At 44.3% G+C, this 22,174-nt stretch overlaps 1 protein-coding gene across 1 annotated transcript in view; it reads left to right on the top strand.

The window, feature by feature from the left end:
- LOC126106781 (uncharacterized) overlaps positions 1–22,174 on the top strand; it is a 166,565-nt gene that overhangs the window by 118,677 nt on the left and 25,714 nt on the right. The window contains exon 2 of the mRNA XM_049913162.1: positions 17,535–19,260. Coding sequence (XP_049769119.1) covers positions 17,535–19,260 — 1,726 coding nt within the window. The remainder of the gene's footprint in view (positions 1–17,534; positions 19,261–22,174) is intronic.

Here is a 22,174-nt window from a genome sequence, read left to right as displayed (position 1 = left end):
AGATCTGGAGAATGTGCTAGCCAGGGCAGCAGTCGAACATTTTCTGTATCCAGAAAGGCCCGTACACGACCTGCAACATGCGGTCGTGCATTATCCTGCTGACATGTAGGGTTTCTCATGGATCGAATGAAGGGTAGAGCCGCGGGTCGTAACACATCTGAAATGTAACGTCCACTGTTCAAAGTGCGGTCAATGCGAACAAGAGGTGACCGAGACGTGTAACCAATGGCACCCCATACCATCACGCCGGGTGATGTGCGAGTGTGGCGATGACGAATACACGCTTCCACTGTTCGTTCACCGCGATGTCGCCAAACACGGCTGCAACCATCACGATGCTGTAAACAGAACCTGGATTCATCCGAAAAAATGTTGTTTTGTCATTCATGCTGCCAGGTTCCTCGTTGAGTACACCGTCGCAGGCGCTCCTGTCTGTGATGCAGCGTCAAGGGTAACCGCAGCCGTGATCTCCGAGCTGATAGTCCATGCTGCTGCAAACGTCGTCGAACTGTTCCTGCAGATGGTTGTTGTCTTGCAAACATCCCCATCTGTTGACTCAGGGATCCAGACGTGGTTGCACGATCCTTTACAGCCATGCGGATAAGATGCCTGTCATCTCGACTGCTAGTGATACGAGGCCTTTGGGATCCAGCATGGCGTTCCGTATTACCCCCCTGTGCCCACCGATTCCATATTCTGCTAACAGTCATTGGATCTCTTCCAACGCGAGTAGCAATGTCGCGATACCATAAACAGCAATCGCGATAGGCTACAATCCTACTTTTATCAAACTCGAAAACGTGATGGGACGCATTTCTCTTCCTTATACGAGGCATCACAACAACATTTCACCAGGCTACGCTGGTCATCTGCTGTTTGTGTATGAGAAATCGGTTGGAAACTTTCCTCATGTCAGTACGTTGTAGGTGTCGCCACCGGCGCCAACCTTGTGTGAATGCTCTGAAAAGCTAATGATTTGCTTATCACAGCAACTTCTTCCTGTCGGTTAAATTTCGCGTCTGTATCAATTTTAATGGTCAGTAGCGTATATTAACGACCTAGGAGACAATCTGAGTAGCCGTATTAGATTGTTTGCAGATGATGGTGTCATTTACCGTCTTGTAAACTCATCAGATCATCAAAACGTCTTGCAAAATGGTTTAGATAAGATGTCTGTGTGGTGAGAAAAGTGGCAATTGACCCTGAATAAAGAAAAGTGCGAAGTTATTCACATGAGTTCTAAAAGAAATCCGCTAAATTTGATTACGCGATAAGTCACGCAAATCTGAAAGCTGTAAATGCAACTAAATACTTAGGGATAACCGTTACAAATAACCTAAATTGGAACGATTACATAGATACTATTGTGGGTAGAGCAAACGAAAGACTGCGATTCATTGGCAGAACACTTAGAAGGTGCATCAGGTCTACTACAGAGACTGCTTACATCACGCTTGTCCGCCCTATTCTGGAGTATTGCTGAGCGGTGTGGGATCCGCATCAGTTGGGACTGACGGATGACATCGAAAAAGTACAAATAAGGGCAGCTCGTTTTGTATTATCGCGAAATACGTGAGATAGTGTCACAGACATGACACGTGAATTGGAGTGGCAATCATTAAAACAAAGGCGTTTTTCGTTGCGACGGGATATTCTCATGAAATTTCAATCACCAGTTTTCTCCTGCGGTTGTAAAAACATTCTGTTGGCATCCACCTACAAAGGGAAAAATGATCATCACGATAAAATAAGAGAAATCAGGGCTCGCACAGAAAAACTGAATGGCTCCTTTTTCCCGCGTGCCATCCGACAGTGGAACGGTAGAGAGCTTCAAGGTGGTTCATTGAACCCTCTGCCAGGCACTTTATTGTGAATAGCAGAGTAATCACGTAGATGTACATGTAAGACGGTGTACGGCTTTGGACGGAGATTTTGTTGATAAATGGGGTTTTGTAGCCAAAACAGAGGGGAATAATATGATTTATTGGAATCCTGAAAAAAATCAATATGCTTTCAGAAAAAAAATGTTGCATTACTTACTGAACGGCTCTCAGGCGCATGATACTGACTGAGTCTAAATGAAGAGTCCACTGTCTGTCTCACTGAATTGACCGCGCGCTTAACTTGCTAACTCAGGAATCTAGAAATACACTTACAACCCGCTGCGTATCACTGCCGTACTGACGGCGAAAATAAGAAAATTGGAATGCGGGCAGAGTCCTATCAAGTAATAGGAAGTACCTTCTGACATGCACTTGTTATTATTTTGCAGAGTATGGATTTGACCATCCGGGCCGCCATGCGCTGTTGCCATTTTTTCGGGATACACTCAGCCTCGTGATGCCAATTGAGGAGCTACTCGACCGAACAGTAGCGGCTCCGGTCACAGAAATCCATCATAACGACCGGGAGAGCGGTGTGCTGACCACACGCCCCTCCTATCCGCATCCTCCACTGAGGATGACACGGCTGTCGGATGGTCCCTAAGGACCACTTGTGGCCTACAGACGTGCTAATTAATGTAGATTTAGAGTCTTGGTCAATACTGTAGAGCCTGCACCTATTTGAAGTCTTTGCTTCAGATAGCCCTTTCTCCGACCTCTCGCAATACCGTTCATCTCTCCTGCTATCTTTTGTTTACATTAGTTATTCTATACCACGTAACTCATCCATTTCGTCTGTACCAAACATGGTTTTACAGGGTGACCCAAAAGTCCGTTAACATTTGAAAATGCGCTGATTCACGGAATAATATTGCTAGAGAGTAAAACTTGACACACGCGCCTGAAATGGAATTGATTTTGATTGAAACCAAAAACGAGTGCAAAAACCGGCCATCAGATGGCGCCAGACTGCAACGCGTCTCTCTGTCAACTCCCACAACTCTAGAATTAGGGCTGCCGTAAATCGTAGAACTGCGGTGGGAGCCCTATTGCCTGATATGAAAGTCACAGCGTGGTTTGGTTTTTCGATATCAGTTGTGATGGAACCCAGTTTTCTGCGAGGAAGTGGGCAGCAGCTCTTCAGACTGTCAGTGTGACAGGTGCGAGTTACTCCTTTTTTTTTTTTTTTGGTCATCAGTCTACTGACTGGTTTGATGCGGCCCGCCACGAATTCCTTCCTGTGCTAACCTCTTCATCTCAGAGTAGCACTTACAACCTACGTCCTCAATCATTTGCTTGACGTATTCCAATCTCTGTCTTCCTCTACAGTTTTTGCCCTCTAAAAAATGGTTCAAATGGCTCTGAGCACTATGGGACTCAACACCCAGCCATCACGAGGCAGAGAAAATCCCTGACCCCGCCGGGAGTCGAACCCGGGAACCCGGGCGTGGGAAGCGAGAACGCTACCGCACGACCATTTTGCCCTCTACGGCTCCCTCTATACCATGGAAGTCATTCCCTCATGTCTTAGCAGATGTCCTATCATCCTGTCCCTTCTCCTTATCAGTGTTTTCCACATATTCCTTTCCTCTCCGATTCTGCGTAGAACTTCCTCATTCCTTACCTTATCAGTCCACCTAATTTTCAACATTCGTCTATAGCACCACATCTCAAATGCTTCGATTCTCTTCTGTTCCGGTTTTCCCACAGTCCATGTTTCATTACCATACAATGCTGTACTCCAGACGTACATCCTCAAAAATTTCTTCCTCAAATTAAGGCCGGTATTTGATATTAGTAGACTTCTCTTAGCCAGAAATGCCTTTTTTGCCATGGCGAGTCTGCTTTTGATGTCCTCCTTGCTCCATCCGTCATTGGTTATTTTACTGCCTAGGTAGCAGAATTCTTTAACTTCATTGACTTCGTGAGCATCAATCCTGATGTTAAGTTTCTCGCTGTTCTCATTTCTACTACTTCTCATTACCTTCGTCTTTCTCCGATTTACTCTCAAACCATACTGTGTACTCATTAGACTGTTCATTCCGTTCAGCAGATCATTTAATTCTTCTTCACTTTCACTCAGGATAGCAATGTCACCAGCGAATCGTATCATTGATATCCTTTCACCTTGTATTTTAATTCCACTCCTGAACCTTTCTTTTATTTCCATCATTGCTTCCTCGATGTACAGATTGAAGAGTAGGGGCGAAAGGCTACAGCCTTGTCTTACACCCTTCTTAATACGAGCACTTCGTTCTTGATCGTCCACTCTTATTATTCCCTCTTGGTTGTTGTACATATTGTATATGACCCGTCTCTCCCTATAGCTTACCCCTACTTTTTTCAGAATCTCGAACAGCTTGCAACATTTTATATTGTCGAACGCATTTTCCAGGTCGACAAATCGTATGAAAGTGTCTTGATGTTTCTTTAGCCTTGCTTCCATTATTAGCCGTAACGTCAGAATTGCCTCTCTCGTCCCTTTACTTTTCCTAAAGCCAAACTGATCGTCACCTAGCGCATTCTCAATTTTCTTTTCCATTCTTCTGTGTATTATTCTTGCAAGCAGCTTCGATGCATGAGCTGTTGAGCTGATTGTGCGATAATTCTCGCACTTGTCAGCTCCTGCCGTCTTCGGAATTGTGTGGATGATGCTTTTCCGAAAGTCAGATGGTATATCGCCAGACTCATATATTCTACACATCAACGTGAATAGTCGTTTTGTTGCCACTTCCCCCAATGATTTTAGAAATTCTGATGGAATGTTATCTATCCCTTCTGCCTTATTTGACTTTAAGTCCTCCAAAGCTCTTTTAAATTCCGATTCTAATACTGGATCCCCTATCTCTTCTAAATCGACTCCTGTTTCTTCTTCTATCACATCAGACAAATCTTCACCCTCATAGAGGCTTTCAGTGTATTCTTTCCACCTATCTGCTCTCTCCTCTGCATTTAACAGTGGAATTCCCGTTGCACTCTTCATGTTACCACCGTTGCTTTTAATGTCACCAAAGGTTGTTTTGACTTTCCTGTATGCTGACTCTGTCCTTCCGACAATCATATCTTTTTCGATGTCTTCACATTTTTCTTGCAGCCATTTCGTCTTAGCTTCCCTGCACTTCCTATTTATTTCATTCCTCAGCGACTTGTATTTCTGTATTCCTGATTTTCCCGGAACATGTTTATACTTCCTCCTTTTATCAATCAACTGAAGTATTTATTCTGTTCCCCATGGTTTCTTCGCAGCTACCTTCTTTGTACCTATGTTTTCCTTCCCAACTTCTGTGATGGCCCTTTTTAGAGATGTCCATTCCTCTTCAACTGTACTGCCTACTGCGCTATTCCTTATTGCTGTATCTATAGCGTTAGAGAACTTCAAACGTATCTCGTCATTCCTTAGTACTTCCGTATCCCACTTCTTTGCGTATTGATTCTTCCTGTCTAATGTCTTGAACTTCAGCCTACTCTTCATCTCTACTATATTGTGATCTGAGTCTATATCTGCTCCTGGGTACGCCCTACAATCCAGTATCTGATTTCGGAATCTCTGTCTGACCATGATGTAATCTAATTGAAATCTTCCCGTATCTCCCGGCCTTTTCCAAGTATACCTCCTCCTCTTGTGATTCTTGAACAGGGTATTCGCTGTTACTAGCTGAAACTTGTTACAGAACTCAATTAGTCTTTCTCCTCTTTCATTCCTTGTCCCAAGCCCATATTCTCCTGTAACCTTTTCTTCTACTCCTTCCCCTACAACTGCATTCCAGTCGCCCATGACTATTAGATTTTCGTCCCCCTTTACATACTGCATTATCCTTTCAATATCCTCATACACTTTCTCTATCTGTTCATCTTCAGCTTGCGACGTCGGCATGTATACCTGAACTATCGTTGTCGGTGTTGGTCTGGTGTCGATTCTGATTAGAACAACCCAGTCCCTGAACTGTTCACAGTAACACACCCTCTGCCCTACCTTCCTATTAATAACGAATCCTACACCTGTTATACCATTTTCTGCTGCTGTTGATATTACCCGATACTCATCTGACCAGAAATCCTTGTCTTCCTTCCACTTCACTTCACTGACCCCTACTATATCTAGATTGAGCCTTTGCATTTCCCTTTTCAGATTTTCTAGTTTCCCTACCACGTCCAAGCTTCTGACATTCCACGCCCCGACTCGTAGAACGTTATCCTTTCGTTGATTATTCAATCTTTTTCTCATGGTAGCCTCCCCCTTGGCAGTCCCCTCCCGCAGATCCGAATGGGGGACTATTCCGGAACCTTTTGCCAATGGAGAGATCATCATGACACTTCTTCAAATACAGGACACATGTCCTGTGGATACACGTTACGTGTCTTTAATGCAGTGGTTTCCATTGCCTTCTGCATCCTCATGTCTTTGATAAACACCTGCTGGAAGGTACAACTCTTATGAGCGATGGCGCTCCACCTCGCGTTGCTGCACGTGTGGGAAATCTCTTGCACACATCGTATGGTGAGGATCACGTGCTGGTCTGCGACTACCGTCGCGCTTGGGCACCAACGTCCTCAGAGCTCAATCCGTGCGATTATTGGTTGTAGGGCCACCTGAAGTCGCAAGTCTACCGCAGTCGTCCGACCCCATACATTTTCTTTCTATGAATCATCTGTCTTCTGACTGGTTTGGTGCACCTCGCCACAAATTCCACTCCGGTGCCAACCTCTTCATCTCAGAGTAACTGTTGCAACCTACGTCGTCAATTACACTCCTGGAAATTGAAATAAGAACACCGTGAATTCATTGTCCCAGGAAGGGGAAACTTTATTGACACATTCCTGGGGTCAAATACATCACATGATCACACTGACAGAACCACAGGCACATAGACACAGGCAACAGAGCATGCACAATGTCGGCACTAGTACAGTGTATATCCACCTTTCGCAGCAATGCAGGCTGCTATTCTCCCATGGAGACGATCGCAGAGATGCTGGATGTAGTCCTGTGGAACGGCTTGCCATGCCATTTCCACCTGGCGCCTCAGTTGGACCAGCGTTCGTGCTGGACGTGCAGACCGCGTGAGACGACGCTTCATCCAGTCCCAAACATGCTCAATGGGGGACAGATCCGGAGATCTTGCTGGCCAGGGTAGTTGACTTACACCTTCTAGAGCACGTTGGGTGGCACGGGATACATGCGGACGTGCATTGTCCTGTTGGAACAGCAAGTTCCCTTGCCGGTCTAGGAATGGTAGAACGATGGGTTCGATGTCGGTTTGGATGTACCGTGCACTATTCAGTGTCCCCTCGATGATCACCAGTGGTGTACGGCCAGTGTAGGAGATCGCTCCCCACACCATGATGCCGGGTGTTGGCCCTGTGTGCCTCGGTCGTATGCAGTCCTGATTGTGGCGCTCACCTGCACGGCGCCAAACACGCATACGACCATCATTGGCACCAAGGCAGAAGCGACTCTCATCGCTGAAGACGACACGTCTCCATTCGTCCCTCCATTCACGCCTGTCGCGACACCACTGGAGGCGGGCTGCACGATGTTGGGGCGTGAGCGGAAGACGGCCTAACGGTGTGCGGGACCGTAGCCCAGCTTCATGGAGACGGTTGCGAATGGTCCTCGCCGATACCCCAGGAGCAACAGTGTCCCTAATTTGCTGGGAAGTGGCGGTGCGGTCCCCTACGGCACTGCGTAGGATCCTACGGTCTTGGCGTGCATCCGTGCGTCGCTGCGGTCCGGTCCCAGGTCGACAGGCACGTGCACCTTCCGCCGACCACTGGCGACAACATCGATGTACTGTGGAGACCTCACGCCCCACGTGTTGAGCAATTCGGCGGTACGTCCACCCGGCCTCCCGCATGCCCACTATACGCCCTCGCTCAAAGTCCGTCAACTGCACATACGGTTCACGTCCACGCTGTCGCGGCATGCTACCAGTGTTAAAGACTGCGATGGAGCTCCGTATGCCACGGCAAACTGGCTGACACTGACGGCGGCGGTGCACAAATGCTGCGCAGCTAGCGCCATTCGACGGCCAACACCGCGGTTCCTGGTGTGTCCGCTGTGCCGTGCGTGTGATCATTGCTTGTACAGCCCTCTCGCAGTGTCCGGAGCAAGTATGGTGGGTCTGACACACCGGTGTCAATGTGTTCTTTTTTCCATTTCCAGGAGTGTATTTGCTAGATGTATTTCAATCTCTGACTTCCTCTACAGTTTTCCTCTCTATAGTTTCTTCTAGTACCATAGAAATCATTCTGTGATTTCTTAACAGCTGTTCTATCATCCTGTCCCTTCTCCTTGTCAGTGTTTTCCACATATCCCCTTCCTCTCCGTTTCTGCACAGAATCTCCTCATTCCATACCTTATCAGTCCACCTAATTTTCAACATTCGTCTGTAGCACCACATCTCAACTGCTTTAAGTCTCTTCTGTTCCGGTTTCCTCTCAGTCCAAGTTTTACTGCCATACAATGCTTTGCTCCAGACGCACATTCTCAGAAATTTCTTCCTCAAATTAGGGCCTATGTTTGATACTAGCAGACTTCTCTTGGCCACGAATGCCCTTTTTTTTCATTGCCACTTTGCTCTTGATGTCCTCCTTTCTCCGTACGTGATTGGTTACTTTGTTGCGTAGGTAGCAGAATTCCTTAACTTCAGCTACTTCGTGATTTAATGATGGCTTTTTGTTATTATTTATTATTGGATTTTGAAGTTATTATTTAATTATTATTCTAGTTTTTAAAGTGTTTGAACTCAAATGCAAGTCTGAATCAAATTAAAATTATCTTTGGCTAAATGAGTCGTCAATTAAAGCAAGAAAATTACGTACTTCAAAAATCATGTAAAAATATTTTTTAAATATCGAAATCGGAATGCAGTTGCCACAATCATAGGTAATGGTTGATATTTTTTAGCCAGGCTCCTCTACCGGGGTTGTCTGTTGGCGACTATAATTTTGGGGCGTGATTTACGCCTGAAAGCTATCGGACTTCGTTTTGTGAAAAGTGAAACTTTAGATGCAGGTTCTATTCTGAAAGCAAACCAAACGTATTTCACAGACTGGTGCCGTTAATACGTAATCATGCAGTAACAGACATCCCCACACAAAGTAAGTCACATTTAATTATCAAATTCATGAAAAAAATACTGAGGAAAAAAGGGATGATTAGTTGCAACAGAAAACACAATGAAATTAAATAGTTATTATTATGCATAGGAGCACAAATAACAAAATCTCTACGTAACATTGACCGAGCAATATATTTTATGACCGTACCAGACAACGCCTGAAAAGGAAGTGAAAGAACAAAAAAGTTGCGAGTCATTGTTCGCTTAAATTACATAGATAATCCAATTATAGAGATATTAATTTTTTTTATAATCGCAGTGTCTATTGTCAGCGATAGAATCGTCTCAGCGCTACTACACGAAATGATATCCGTTAGCACTTAGGGAAACATTACAGTGCCCATCAATCCTGATGTTAAGTTTCTCGCTGTTCTCATTTCTACTACTTCTCATTGCTTGGTCTTTCTTCCATTTACTCTCAGTCCATATTTTCTAGTCATTCATGTAATTATTCTTAACTTACATTCAGGGTAGTAGTTAGGACTAACCGCCAATGGCTTATTTGTTGATGAATGACAGCCGACATGCTTCTTTTTTTTGTTAACAGATTTTGAGGATGACTGACTCAGTCAGCCTCAGACCATAAGAAACAACAGTTATCTGATACATCCGTATCAACTGAACATTAGTAAAAGTTCTAGTAAATTAACATATTTAGCACATTATAATGTAAAGAATAAAAATTCTCACTTCCTATATTCTTGTTTGGGCCTCTGTTATAAAATCGTATAGGAGCTCATACACTTTTGTGTCTTCCGTTGCTGAAAGAGTTTCAGTGTTTCTAGGCAAGGCTTTTCAATAGATCATCAGATGCTGTAATCGTTTCACAGTTTCTTGAAACGTTTTATGGTACCTGAAGAATATATGCTTAACCCCTTCCTCACTGCCACATTCATATGAAAAAGATTTGGTCCTATTGAGAAGTTGCCGAAATCTCACGTGATTGGATCGAAGTCGAGCCGTTGTCACTATAAAGTTGCTGCAACGACATGATGGGAGATTAGGCACCACTGCGGCTTAGTGTCTCGCTTTAATTTCGTAGCATTTCTCGAGGCCTTCATTCGATCTGGCTGTGATAATAGTCCTTACGTTATGAAGAATATCGCCAGGGGCCACTTAACTATATTTCACTGAACCACTGTAACGGATTCCTTGGTAAGAGTATCCACTTTCTCACTTCATTTTATTCCACTGAGCACTTTAACCCAAAACTTGACGGTCGTCTTATTTACGCAGGAAAGATCCTGCACTGCTTTTATAATCCGATATATTAGATAATTTTTGGTAACGTCGATGTCGTAGCATTTTAACAGCGTCAGTGCTGACCATGTCCGATAAAATTATGATGATTTATCGTTGCACTTCCTTTGCATATTTACGTCCCTCTGTAATTGCTATGAGTTCTGCAGTAGGCCTGGACGCAACTTCTGGAAGCTTGAGTTTGCCTCCTAGATTAGTCTCGCATCTATGAATGGACTTCCTGCCCCGTCTTTTTGTTTAGATCCGTCTGTGTAGATCTGTCTTGACGATGGCCACGTGATTAGGTTGTCGAGCATTTGTTACAAACAATATTGTCTCTGATAAAAATCACTTGGTATTCTAATTACTGCTTTTGTATCGCACGAAGCGCCATCTGTTGGTCATTTTGTGCGCCTATTTTTGGCTTAAAAACAATCCTATCTCATTTCAAGCATGTGCGTGATTTTCACCTTTATACCCACATTGTTAAGTGATGTATTGAATTTTCAAATGTTAACGGACATTTGGCAGTGTTGTACGGCCAAACATAATTCCTGAGACACATACTTCATTGTCGTATTTTATTCATGCCGTGTCACACGTTCAACATTGTGTATGATTAACCATATTGGGCACATTTATTCTTCTTCGGGCCACAGCCCTTGATGGGCTTCGGCCTGATGAATAATATGCCTCTATAAATCTCTGTCCCCTGGTTTACACTTCCATCCTCCAATCCACATCTTGGTAAGGTCGGTCAACACTTGGTCCAGCCCGTTTCTGCATCTACATACAGCGAGCTGACAAAAGTCATAGGATAGCGATATGCATACATAGAGATGGCGGTAGTATTGCGTACACGAGGTATAAAAGGGCAGTGCATTGGCGGAGTTGTCCTCCACACCTACAAATCCTTAATCCGTCCCATCCTCTGTTATGCCAGTCCTGCCTGGATATCTGCCCCCCCCCCCCAAATTCTATAAGTCCCTCCAGATCCTTGAGCGTCATGCACTCCGTCTCGCCTTCCATATACGCCTCCCGTCCCCCACGCGGATCCTCTATGATCTCATTCCTTTCCCCCATCTGCTCCTATTCCTCGAACATATCCGCATCCTCTACACCTCCCGCCGTCTTGAACACCCTCACCCCCTGGTTGCTCCTCTCCTCTCCCATCCCCGCCCCCTGCCACGTCTTCACCGTTGTGTCCCCCCTACCCTCCATCTCTACACCCTACATCTCCTTTCCCAAGGTGGCTTCCATCAACTCCCCCTCCCGGACGATGCCCTCTATCCCTCCACTTATCCCTCCTATCAACTCTGATCCTCACTCCCCCTCCTTTCCTCTGTCGTTTCCCTGGGCTCCCTCTTCACCCCTTCCGTCCTGTTTTCTCCCCACTAAACCTCTCCCTACCTCCCTTCTCCCCCCCCCTCAAGTCCATTTGTATTCCCTACCTCTGCCTACCCCACTTCCTGTCGCGTCTGCCCCCCACCCCTCTTATGGGTCCTCATCCTCCATCAGCTCCTTTCCCGGTTCCCCCCTTCACTTTTACTCTCCTTTCCCCCCTTTTTTTGTTTTCCCATCATCTGTCCAGTTACCCCCCACCTGCTCTCGGCTGTGGTATGTCAAATTTGCCAACTTTTTAGTGTAGTGTTCCAGTGACTATTCCGTGTTGTTTGTCTTTCTCGTGTTGCGAACAGAAACCATGCTGTCGCTAGGTGTGAATTTTATGTCTTTTGCGTACGGAATCAAGACTGTCGCCGTGTTTTTTAATTGTCTGTCTATTGTTTTACCTATCTGCTTCGTATGTATTTTATTAGCATCATCATCCCTCTGTTCTTTGTTTTAAGTTCCACGATTTCTTTTCGCCATGTTACTCTTTAAGTCTCCGATTTTATCGCCTGTTTTTATTATTTATTCTCTTCATCTTTCTCACAAAGTCTGTAGGCTGAAGAGCGGCATACTAAGCTGCTGCCAGCCCGCCCCCTTCGGGGGGAATTGAAATTCAATAAAGAAAAAAAAAAGTGGAGTTGTCATTGGTACTCAGGTAATTCATGTGCAACGGTGTCCGACTTGGTTACGGCCAGACGACGAGAATTAACAGACTTTGAACGCACAATGGTAGAGCTAGGCACATGGGACATTCCATTTCGAAAATCGTTAGGGATTTCAATATTGTGAGATTCACAGTATCAAGAGCTTGCCGAGAACACTAAATTTCCGACATTATCTCTCGCCAAGGACAACGCACTTGCGGACGGCGTTCACTTAACGACCGAGAGCAGTGGCGTTTGTGTAGAATTGTCAGTGCTAACAGACAAGCAACACTGAATGAAACAACCGAAGGAATCAATGTGGGACTTACGACGAACGTATCCGTTAAACGACAGTGAGGCGAAACTGGCGTTAATGGACTATGGCATCGAACGACGCGAGTGCAGCACATCTTGCAACGCCATTCCTAGACTCGTGACCATAGCAGCTGGATTGTAGACGACTGGAAAGCAGTGTCCTGGTCAGATGAGTCCCGATTTCATTTGGTAGGAGCTAATAGCAGGCTTAGAATGTAGCGCAGACCCCAAGAACCCATTGACTCATGTTATCAACAATGATTGTAAATCAAAAGTGCAAAAGTTTTATGAAATTATAAGCGCATATGTCTTCTATAAGTGAAGAATGTATCAAATTAAATAGTCAATGTTCATAAACAAACTGACGACATGCTAAGTAGGTGCTTTTTTTAAGAAAAAAAGGTACTGTGACCAGCCGAGAGGACGGCTCGTAAAAATACTGCAGTTGAGCGTGATAGCTGGCTTGAGACGGAAACAGAAAACTCAACGAGTCGGCTGCGGTTGATTAACAACTGTTTTTTCATCTCTGAGGAAGGTAGCGGACTGAAGAAAGGCATAACCCTTTTTAGCCAGTAGTTGCAGTTTATTCTGTGGTGGCACAATTTATTTAGGAGAATTTGTGTGATGTTTAATTTCAATGTGTTTTGTTCCACATGGATGGGAGGAAGATGCTCTTACTTTAACCTTCTTCATTCTGAGTCCCGAAATTCGCCTTACGGCTGAGGGAAAACACCTGAGCTGGGATTAGTTACCGAATGTTCTGGCTACTGTTTTTTCTCGTTGTCATTGTGGTACTGGGAATTTAGTCCATGTAAAACTTTCGTCTTATTCTGTAGACATTCTCTAAAAAACGATTCCTTAACCAGTCCAGAGGCATCAAAGGGAAGCAGTGGTTGGGAATGGAGTGAGACAGGGTTGTATCCTATCCCCGATGTTATTCAATCTGTATATTGAGCAAGCAGTAAAGTAAACAAAAGAAAAATTTGGAGTAGGAATTAAAATCCATGAAGAAGAAATAAAAACTTTGAGGATTGCCGATGATACAGTAATTCTGTCAGAGACAGCAAAGCACTGGAAGAGCAGCTTAACGGAATAGATAGTGTCTTGAAAGGATGGTATAAGGTGGACATCAACAAAAGCAAAACGAGGATTATGGAATGTAGTCGAATTAAATCAGGTGATGCTGCGGGAATTAGAATAGGAAATGAGACGCTTAAAGTAGTAAAGGAGTTTTGCTATTTGGGGAGCAAAATAACTGGTGGTCGAAGTAGAGAGGATATAAAATGTAGACTGGCAATGGCAAGGAAAGCGTTTCTGAAGAAGAGAAATTTGTTAACATCGAGTATAGATTTAAGTGTCAGGAAGTCGTTTCTGAAGGTATTTGTATGGAGTGTAGCCATGTATGGAAGTGAAACATGGACGATAAATAGTTTGGACAAGAAGAGAATAGTAGCTTTCGAAATGTGGTGCTACAGAAGAATGCTGAAGATTAGATGGGTAGATCACATAACTAATGAGGAAGTATTGAATAGGATTGGGGAGAAGAGAAGTTTGTGGCACAACTTGACTAGAAGAAGGGATCGGTTGGTAGGACATGTTCTGAGGCATCAAGGGATCACCAATTTAGTATTGGAGGGCAGCGTGGAGGGTAAAAATCGTAGATGGAGACCAAGAGATGAATACACTAAGCAGATTCAGAAGGATGAAGGCTGCAGTACGTACTGGGAGATGAAGAAGCTTGCACAGGATAGATTAGCAGGAAGAGCTGCATCAACCCAGTCTCTAGACTGAAGACTACAACAACACAGCCAGTTATTTTGGTGTATTATATTCCAAAATCATCCCAAGTCCTTGAGGGTAGCTTTGGTCTGTGGACGAGCACGTTGACTTCTTTATATAGAGCAAGTATAGTCAACCATTTTTACCTACCGCCCACTTTCGTATGTCTGTTAGTAGTAAAATTTTCTAATCGCCCACGAGTTGCACAGGGAAGCTATGACGTAGATCTCGAGCAATACGCATAATCCTCCTGTTCAGCAGAAAGAACTGTTTTTGCTTCGCTTCTTGGCTGATCAGTGCTTGAGATGCATATTCGAGAATGAGCGGTTAAATATTTTATATGTACGAAAAGTTGATCAACTCCACGTGCTCTGTATTTCATGAGGTTAATGTGTTTTTCTGACGGTTAGGAAGTTCATGTTGGTAGACTACAAAATATTTTACGGTAGATTGTGACGTAGTTTCATGTTACCAGAGTCGACTATTGAGTTTTGAAAACAGCAGTATTTACCTGGCACCTTATAGAACTAATGCCCGCATTCAGACCGCGAGAATGTTGAAGAGCCTGTAATCATTGAATTACCTTCAGATGCATGTGAGATGCGATCTTCGCGGTTGTAGCTGTTTGGTTGGTTGGTTAATTTGGGGGAGGGGACCAAGCAGAGAGGTCATCGGTCCCATCGCTTGAGGCAAGTATGGGAAAGTAAGTTGGAACCATCCCGGCATTTACCTGAAGGGATTTAGGGAAATCACGGAAAATCTAAGTAAGGATGGCCGGTCGCGGGTTTGAACCGTCGTCCTCCCGAATGTGAGTCCAGTGCGCTAGCCAAAGATGGTTCAAATGGCTCACTATGGAACTTAACTTCTGAGGTCATTAGTCCCCTAGAACTTAGAACTACTTAAACCTAACTGAGGACATCACACACATCCATTGCCGAGGCAGGATTCGAACCTGCGATCGTAGCCGTCGCGCGGTTCCAGACTGTAGCACCTAGAACCGCTCGGCCACCCCGGCCGGCTGCGCTAGCCATTGCACCTCGTATCTGGGTGTGGGTGAAGCTCTCGATCTGACGAAGAGTAGGTACGCTGCCTTAAATACGTACTGCTGGCAGATTAACAGGTCATAGGGACATGTTTCAAAAATATGAAAGATGAATTAAAGAAAGAAATCAGAGAAGAAGTACAACCGATTTTGAATGCTCACAATAATAGATTAGTTGCAGTAGAGATTAGACAAAGGGAACAGGATAGAGAACAGGAAGAAAGAGATCGCGTGGTAGTACAGAAATTTTCAGAGTTAAATTTACAACGTGCATGGGGGCTTAATTATAATAATACTGCAGATATTTTTAGTAGCTGTTAGTCCGATTACGCAAGTCTCGTAAACGGCTGGCCCTGACTAGTTTTAGTACGCAATCTGACTGCATAGAATAACAACAAAGAATGAAATGAAAATTTCAGTTAATACAATTAATTAATTAAGTCCCCAGCAACTATAAAACCAACGCCACAACAAGCACAAGTGTAGCTGTTCTGTATGTGGTAGTATGACTCAACGCACATCTGGCACGGTTCTTCTTCAACAAGACAAGAATTTTTAAATATTGACGTGATAAAAGAAAATTAGAAATACTATAATTGTGCAAGAAAACCAAAATTACACTCTAATACAAGAACACAAGCCAGATGCTTTGTTGACTGAACCTGTAATGATGCATTATTTGAGACACACAAATAATAAAAGAACATAGCGTTTTATTACCTTCATATATATTGACGAAAAGCACACAGATCATTACAATATCTCCATTGGAATAACATCTGCTATCTCTCCCATCAAATAACTGCATAAACATGGAACAACACTCTCCACTACCACATCTCACTCCAACTTCACGACAAGCAGTGTCCACCACAACTTCTCGGCAAGAGCTGCTTGCCGCTACATCTCAATAATCACTGCCAGTGGAGGCGGCGGAACAATACTCTCTGGCGCGATCTCTGGCGCTGTGGCTCAGTGTAGCCACCTTTCACACTATCCAAATTTCTCGTCGCCTCAACAGTGAACTGTCTACCCCACGTGATGACTAGGTGTTGTGTGATGTCCTTAGGTTAGTTAGGTTTAAGTAGTTCTAAGACCTAGGGGACCGATGACCATAGATGTTAAGTCCCATAGTGCTCAGAGCCATTTGAACCATTTGTCTACCCCATATCCTAGAGTTTTCAGCACTTGCTATTTACAAATGTTGCCTTGATTGAAAGCAGCAATGGGTGTTACATACTCCAAAGTGTAAAGTGTGTGTGTGTGGCTACAACAAAGTTTTCGGATAATAGACTCCAAACGACATAGTTGACACTCTCGTTTGCATTCTGTGTCCTGCCTTGCAAATACTTCAGTCTTTGCCAAGTCTTTCAATACTGGTTTTGCTGCCTCCATAAATCCAATAAGCAAATTTGAAAGAACTCGCAAGTAGAAAAGTTATCATATTGACAGCTAAGGCTGCGGCGATATTGACGTTTGGAGGGCAAATTATTGCGCAAACAATTATTTAAAAATTGAGTAAAATACTTTTCGTCATACAACAAACAACATTTAAGCACCATTTCAAACATAATAATCCAGAGATTCTGAACAAACAAAAAAAAAAAAAACCGGAAAAGAAATAATAATTTTTTGACTGGTGGAAAGCCTCTCCGTTCCGCCTAAGGTAGACAGCGCCGCGTTACACTCCGTTGGGGTGCCCCGAAATTCCATCCGTCGATTCTCTTCCGTTAAGAAAGACATATTTCTTTCTCTCCATAAGGAAGTCCTAAATCCAGTAACAAATCTTGTCCACTGCTCGATGAGCTCGTATTACGTTCACTAAACAACAGTACTGAAGAATACTGAATGCCTTCCGGAAGTCTAGGACACTGGTATCAGTCTGGGCGACTTTGACTATTGCGCTCTGAACGACATGAATGAATCTCTTCCTTACATTTACTCCATAATTGTTTTTACTGAAGATTATTTTTTGTCTGTGTCAAAAAGTTTCTGATATCTGCAGTTAGGACCTCTAGGAGCAATTGTATGCTTGCTAGTGAAACTAAAACTTCATGTTTACAGCTCAGAGGAAACTGCTTGAAATACGTCCTTAATCAGGTAATAATGTCACCTGTTGCAGGTGATGGTGCTGCTGACAACTCATCCATCGTCTGCGAAGAGGCTGCCTTTGGGCGACGGCGTGGAGATTGCAGACTCTCATTCATTGCAACGTCAGAATATCATGGAGGGACATCTTCACACAGACTCGACACCGGCTGATGACGCTGAACTTTTGCTGACATTATTACCTGTTGGAGAGCTTGAACTACCAGATAAGAGGTTCTTACATGAAGTTAGAGAAGGGGACCGTGGTCCACACTTACATGATCGAACCCCAAGCCTAACTGGTAAGGACGAAGAAGAGCTTCAGCCTTCTCTAAACGAGCACAAAGTCTCGAAGAAACCCTATCGTAAGATACTGGATGGCCATGGTACAATGGTCGAGCAGCTATACACAACAGTGTGGGATTCAAATAAACTTGTGAATGATGGCAGTCCAGCTGATACTGAAGGCGAGGGGAACAGTAACCTCGATTCTCGAGATCAAGAAATGGCAGAGTCTGTTCTCTCTGGCGAACACGAGGAGAGTAAGATCAAACGTTCTCTTCGTCTGCCACGTTCCCCAGTTACAAGTCGTGGTTTCCTCGGATTCTTCTCCATCCCAAACGGATATGGAGTGGATGAAGCACAAGAACAGAGACCCTTTCATGTGTCTACTGGCTATGACAGTTCAGAATCAAGTATCAACCCGCGCATGGTAAATAATCATCAGCAGTACCTACAGGAAGGACAGTGGAATATACATGCACCCCAAAATACACATGCCAGTGCGTTTACAGAAGCACTGTACCCACTACACCAGAGAAACTTGTTACAAATTCGTAACGGGAGAGAAAACATCCTCCCTCAGACCACGCTTGGAGGAAAGGCATCGTTTGGAAATGGAGAATATGCTCATTCCGCTTTAGGCAGCGAATATATTAAAAACACATTCCCCGCAAATCTTAGGAACTTCATTTCCCAGGCAAATGATTCCCAGAAAAAGACACTGCAGAATAAGAAGAGGGATTTGTCACGACAACATGTCACTCTCGGGGAGAATGTGGAGCTTGGAACATCACAGAAGCCTACATTGTACAGATCTTCTGCATTGGAGGAGTTCAACAGAAATGACCGTCCTATTTTGGAAAACGCTATCACGAGAATGGTTATGGGAGGAGAAGGACAATGGGATAGACTTGTCACAGATCATTTCTCTAAGCTGTTCCAGCCAGTGTCACAAAACGAGGCAGTGAGCCTCACTTCACATCACAGCGTTCCACTAGCTGTGTCTGAACAAGTGGCGTCCATCCTGCCGATAGACGACAAGCCGTCTGAATACGACCACACGACAGGCTCTCTACCACATGTTGAAGATGTGGGTGGTTCTATAGATGAGGGAGCCCTTGTTCTCGAGACCGGCGACCAACAGAGATTTTGGTTGGATGGAGAAGGTAGTCTACTGCACGATAACATCTTCAGCAGGTCTGATTACCAGAGTGGACTGAATCCAGTTATGGAACCCCATGTGGGGATCAGGCTCTTTAAGAGATCGGTGGGCACTGAACGATTAAGGAAAGGTGGTGTTGCTCACTTGGTTAAAATGATGCAAGAAGGAGCTGACAGTCATACCTCAGCAGCACTGTCCAAGAGGTCTCCTCTGTCTACTGGGTATGTTGCTGGCATCACTGCTGACCTGGATCACCACCAGCACCACGAGCACATGGCCGTGGCAGCGACTGGTGCTGCTCATCACCACGACACTAGTAAGTCCCTCTTTTTTTGGGGGGGGGGGGAAATTTCACTTTATTGTTGCTTAACTTCGTTCGTACTACACTGTTGGGCGTCGTTTGGCATTGGTAATACTCTGCTGGGAATTCACGCCAGTAACGGTAGCCAATAATGAAATTTTATGCATTGTGTGTGTAGAGTACAGTGGCAACAATACTTGGTTAAATTTGTTGATTATTTGCAGTACACTAAGGTGGCAAAAGTCATAGGGTATCTCCTAATACAGTGTCGGACCTCCTTTTGCAAGACACTAAAAGTGTCATGGACTCAACAAGCCTTTGGAAGTCGCCTACAGAAATATCGAGCCATTCTGCATCTATAGTCATCCGTAATTCCGAAAGTCTTGTCGGTGCAGGATTTTGAGCACGAACTAACCTCTCTCTTATGTCCCACGAAAGTTCGACCAGATCCGTGTCTGGCGATCAAGGTGGCCGATTCATTTGCTCGATTTGTCCAGAATGGTTGTAACGGAACTGAAATGATGGTGGGCTGACAGTAATTTGGAGCCTGCGCGTCTGAAACGGGCGCGCTTGTGTGAGACTGCCAGGGAGTGCACCCTGATGCAATCTATTGGCGAAACTGGGAATTAGCGCTGCCTGTCAGACAATGCACTAAGCTCTCAGAGTCAAATGTATTCTTTTTCTTGGTAATTATAAGTTATTACTGTATAATTTTATGTTGTAAAGCGCTAGTAGTAAATTATTATGACTGGTATGAACTCCAGGGTAGTAAATATAAATATTCTTAAATACTAAATGATTTCGGTAAAAAGGTGGTAGGGGAACGCCCCCACTCTTGGTGATACGAGCGTAGCTAGGGGTAGCTGGAGACACAGGGACTGAACAATGGAATGGCCTGGGGAGTGTTGACGTGATCGGACGTGCGTAACTGTGCTCACGGAAAAGTGATTGTGCAACAGCGAAGAGGCGAATATCGTCCCCGTTTTTGGAGTAAAACGCGACGAATGGTTGTGGAAGCCGCCTTTATGCCACTGGGGCTGATTGTAAGAGTTCCTGTGCCCAGATTTTATGGCGGACGTGCAGTAGCTTATACGAGTGCTACAGCTCATAGTTCCAGCCGCCATTAAGGGCATGAGGCGTGAAGAGCTGCGTTAGCCACATGCATCTCACCACCAGCACCGACACGTCTACCCAAGGCAAGACTGCTTGCAATTGTTAAGTCGAACTTTGTATACATGTAAAAGGAGAATACCAGTTTTCTTTTATGCAAGTGCAGAGGACAGAATATAGTAATGAGTAAAATTACGACACATGTTGTTCATTGTAAAGTGTAGTAACCTCAAACATAGTATAGTGAAATCAGACTGAGGCCACCATCGCCTCTTTCATTTACAATTCTTTTGGTTGTAGAATACTTTAGCGTATAAGAATGTTGAAAAGAGCAATGGTCACACCAGAATGAGTCGCCTATTTACAGTTACTTAAATTTTTCTGAGCAACCTTTCAAGTAAAGTCACTTAACTAATTCTGTATCAATGGTCCAAAGAGTAATATCCAAAATCATTAAATAAGTTGAAGGATAGGATTTTGTTAACCGAAGTTGCATAACCTGTCTTGGTAGTAATTACCAAGCCAACTCACAGAAATTGAGAGAGTATTTGCTTTGTAGAATCATCTAGAATGATCAGAAATAGTAATATTCAGAATTAAGTTTAAATTCAACTCAAGCCATTTCACTTTGAAACGAGCCCAAAAATTGATTTATTCTTTTGCTCCTTCAGAGCTGGCGACCGTAGTTATAAGTATTTTCAGGAGGATTCGACGGTAAGTCTGCTGCTCTCGTCGTGCTGATAGGATTATCCACTGCTGCTAGCAGTGGTGATTGGATACATAAGCTCACTACCAAGTTAAGTGGGTCAGGTAGGCAGTGTTACCGTGTGAACTGTAGGGCACTGTAGGCCGTGGATCGAACCCGTTCAATCATCACAGCTCTTAGGGAAATAGTCCGGTTAGGAGTGTACTAATCATTAGGTAAATACTGGCGAGTAACGGTCAAAAATGTATACGCAAGTGAATTTAGCAAGGTCCACGTAGCACCTAGTTAATGTGGTGCAAGGGCGAGGGTAGGAGTGGAGTAAAAGTGAGCTGAGCTTGTGGCAGCTGTGCTGGATTCAAATATTAACTACGTGAATTCACTACTGCCTCTTACCATTGGGACTGAGCTATTTACAGCTAAAATACGTAGCAGTAAGCGCAAAGGCGTGACAGCTACAAGTCCGTATTGGTTTTATACATACGGAATTGGGAAGTGGGTCATTCCGTCAGTGGAGGGGGTTAAAACAACCGAGTCAGTGGAGAACATACCCCATTTACTGATGGAAAGATTCAGCGGTTCGGTCGCATGGTCTTCAAACCAATCGGAAATAACTGTGGCCAATGACGTTCTTGGGAACATCATGAATGGCTGCAAATGGTCTACTAAGTAGCCAAACCTGAACATTTTACAGTCATGATAGGTTCATTTGAAGCAGAGGATCCAGTCCATTCCATGTAAACACAGGCCACGCCATTATGGAGCCATCACCAGCTTGAACAGTGACTTGTTGACCACCTGAGGTACAGCTTCGTGTGGTATGCGGCACATTCGAACCCTACCATCAGCTATTACCAACTGAAATCGGGACTCATGTGACCAGGCCACGATTTTCCAATCGTCTAGGATACAGCTCAGGAGAGGCGCTGCAGGCGATGTCTTATTGTTAGCAAAGGCACTTGCGTCGGTCGTCTGCTGCCATAAACCATTAATGCCAAATTTTGACACATTGTCCTAACGGATGCGTTCGTCGTACGTCCCATATTAATTACTGCGGTTATTTCACGCCGTGGTGCTTGACTGTTAACACTGATAACCCTACCCTACGCAAATGAC

This window comes from Schistocerca cancellata, chromosome 10 (assembly GCF_023864275.1).
Source record: "Schistocerca cancellata isolate TAMUIC-IGC-003103 chromosome 10, iqSchCanc2.1, whole genome shotgun sequence".
NCBI classification, from domain to species: Eukaryota; Metazoa; Arthropoda; class Insecta; order Orthoptera; family Acrididae; genus Schistocerca; species Schistocerca cancellata.
Note: the sequence above shows the minus strand (reverse complement) of the source record. Positions and strands in the feature narration are given on the sequence as shown.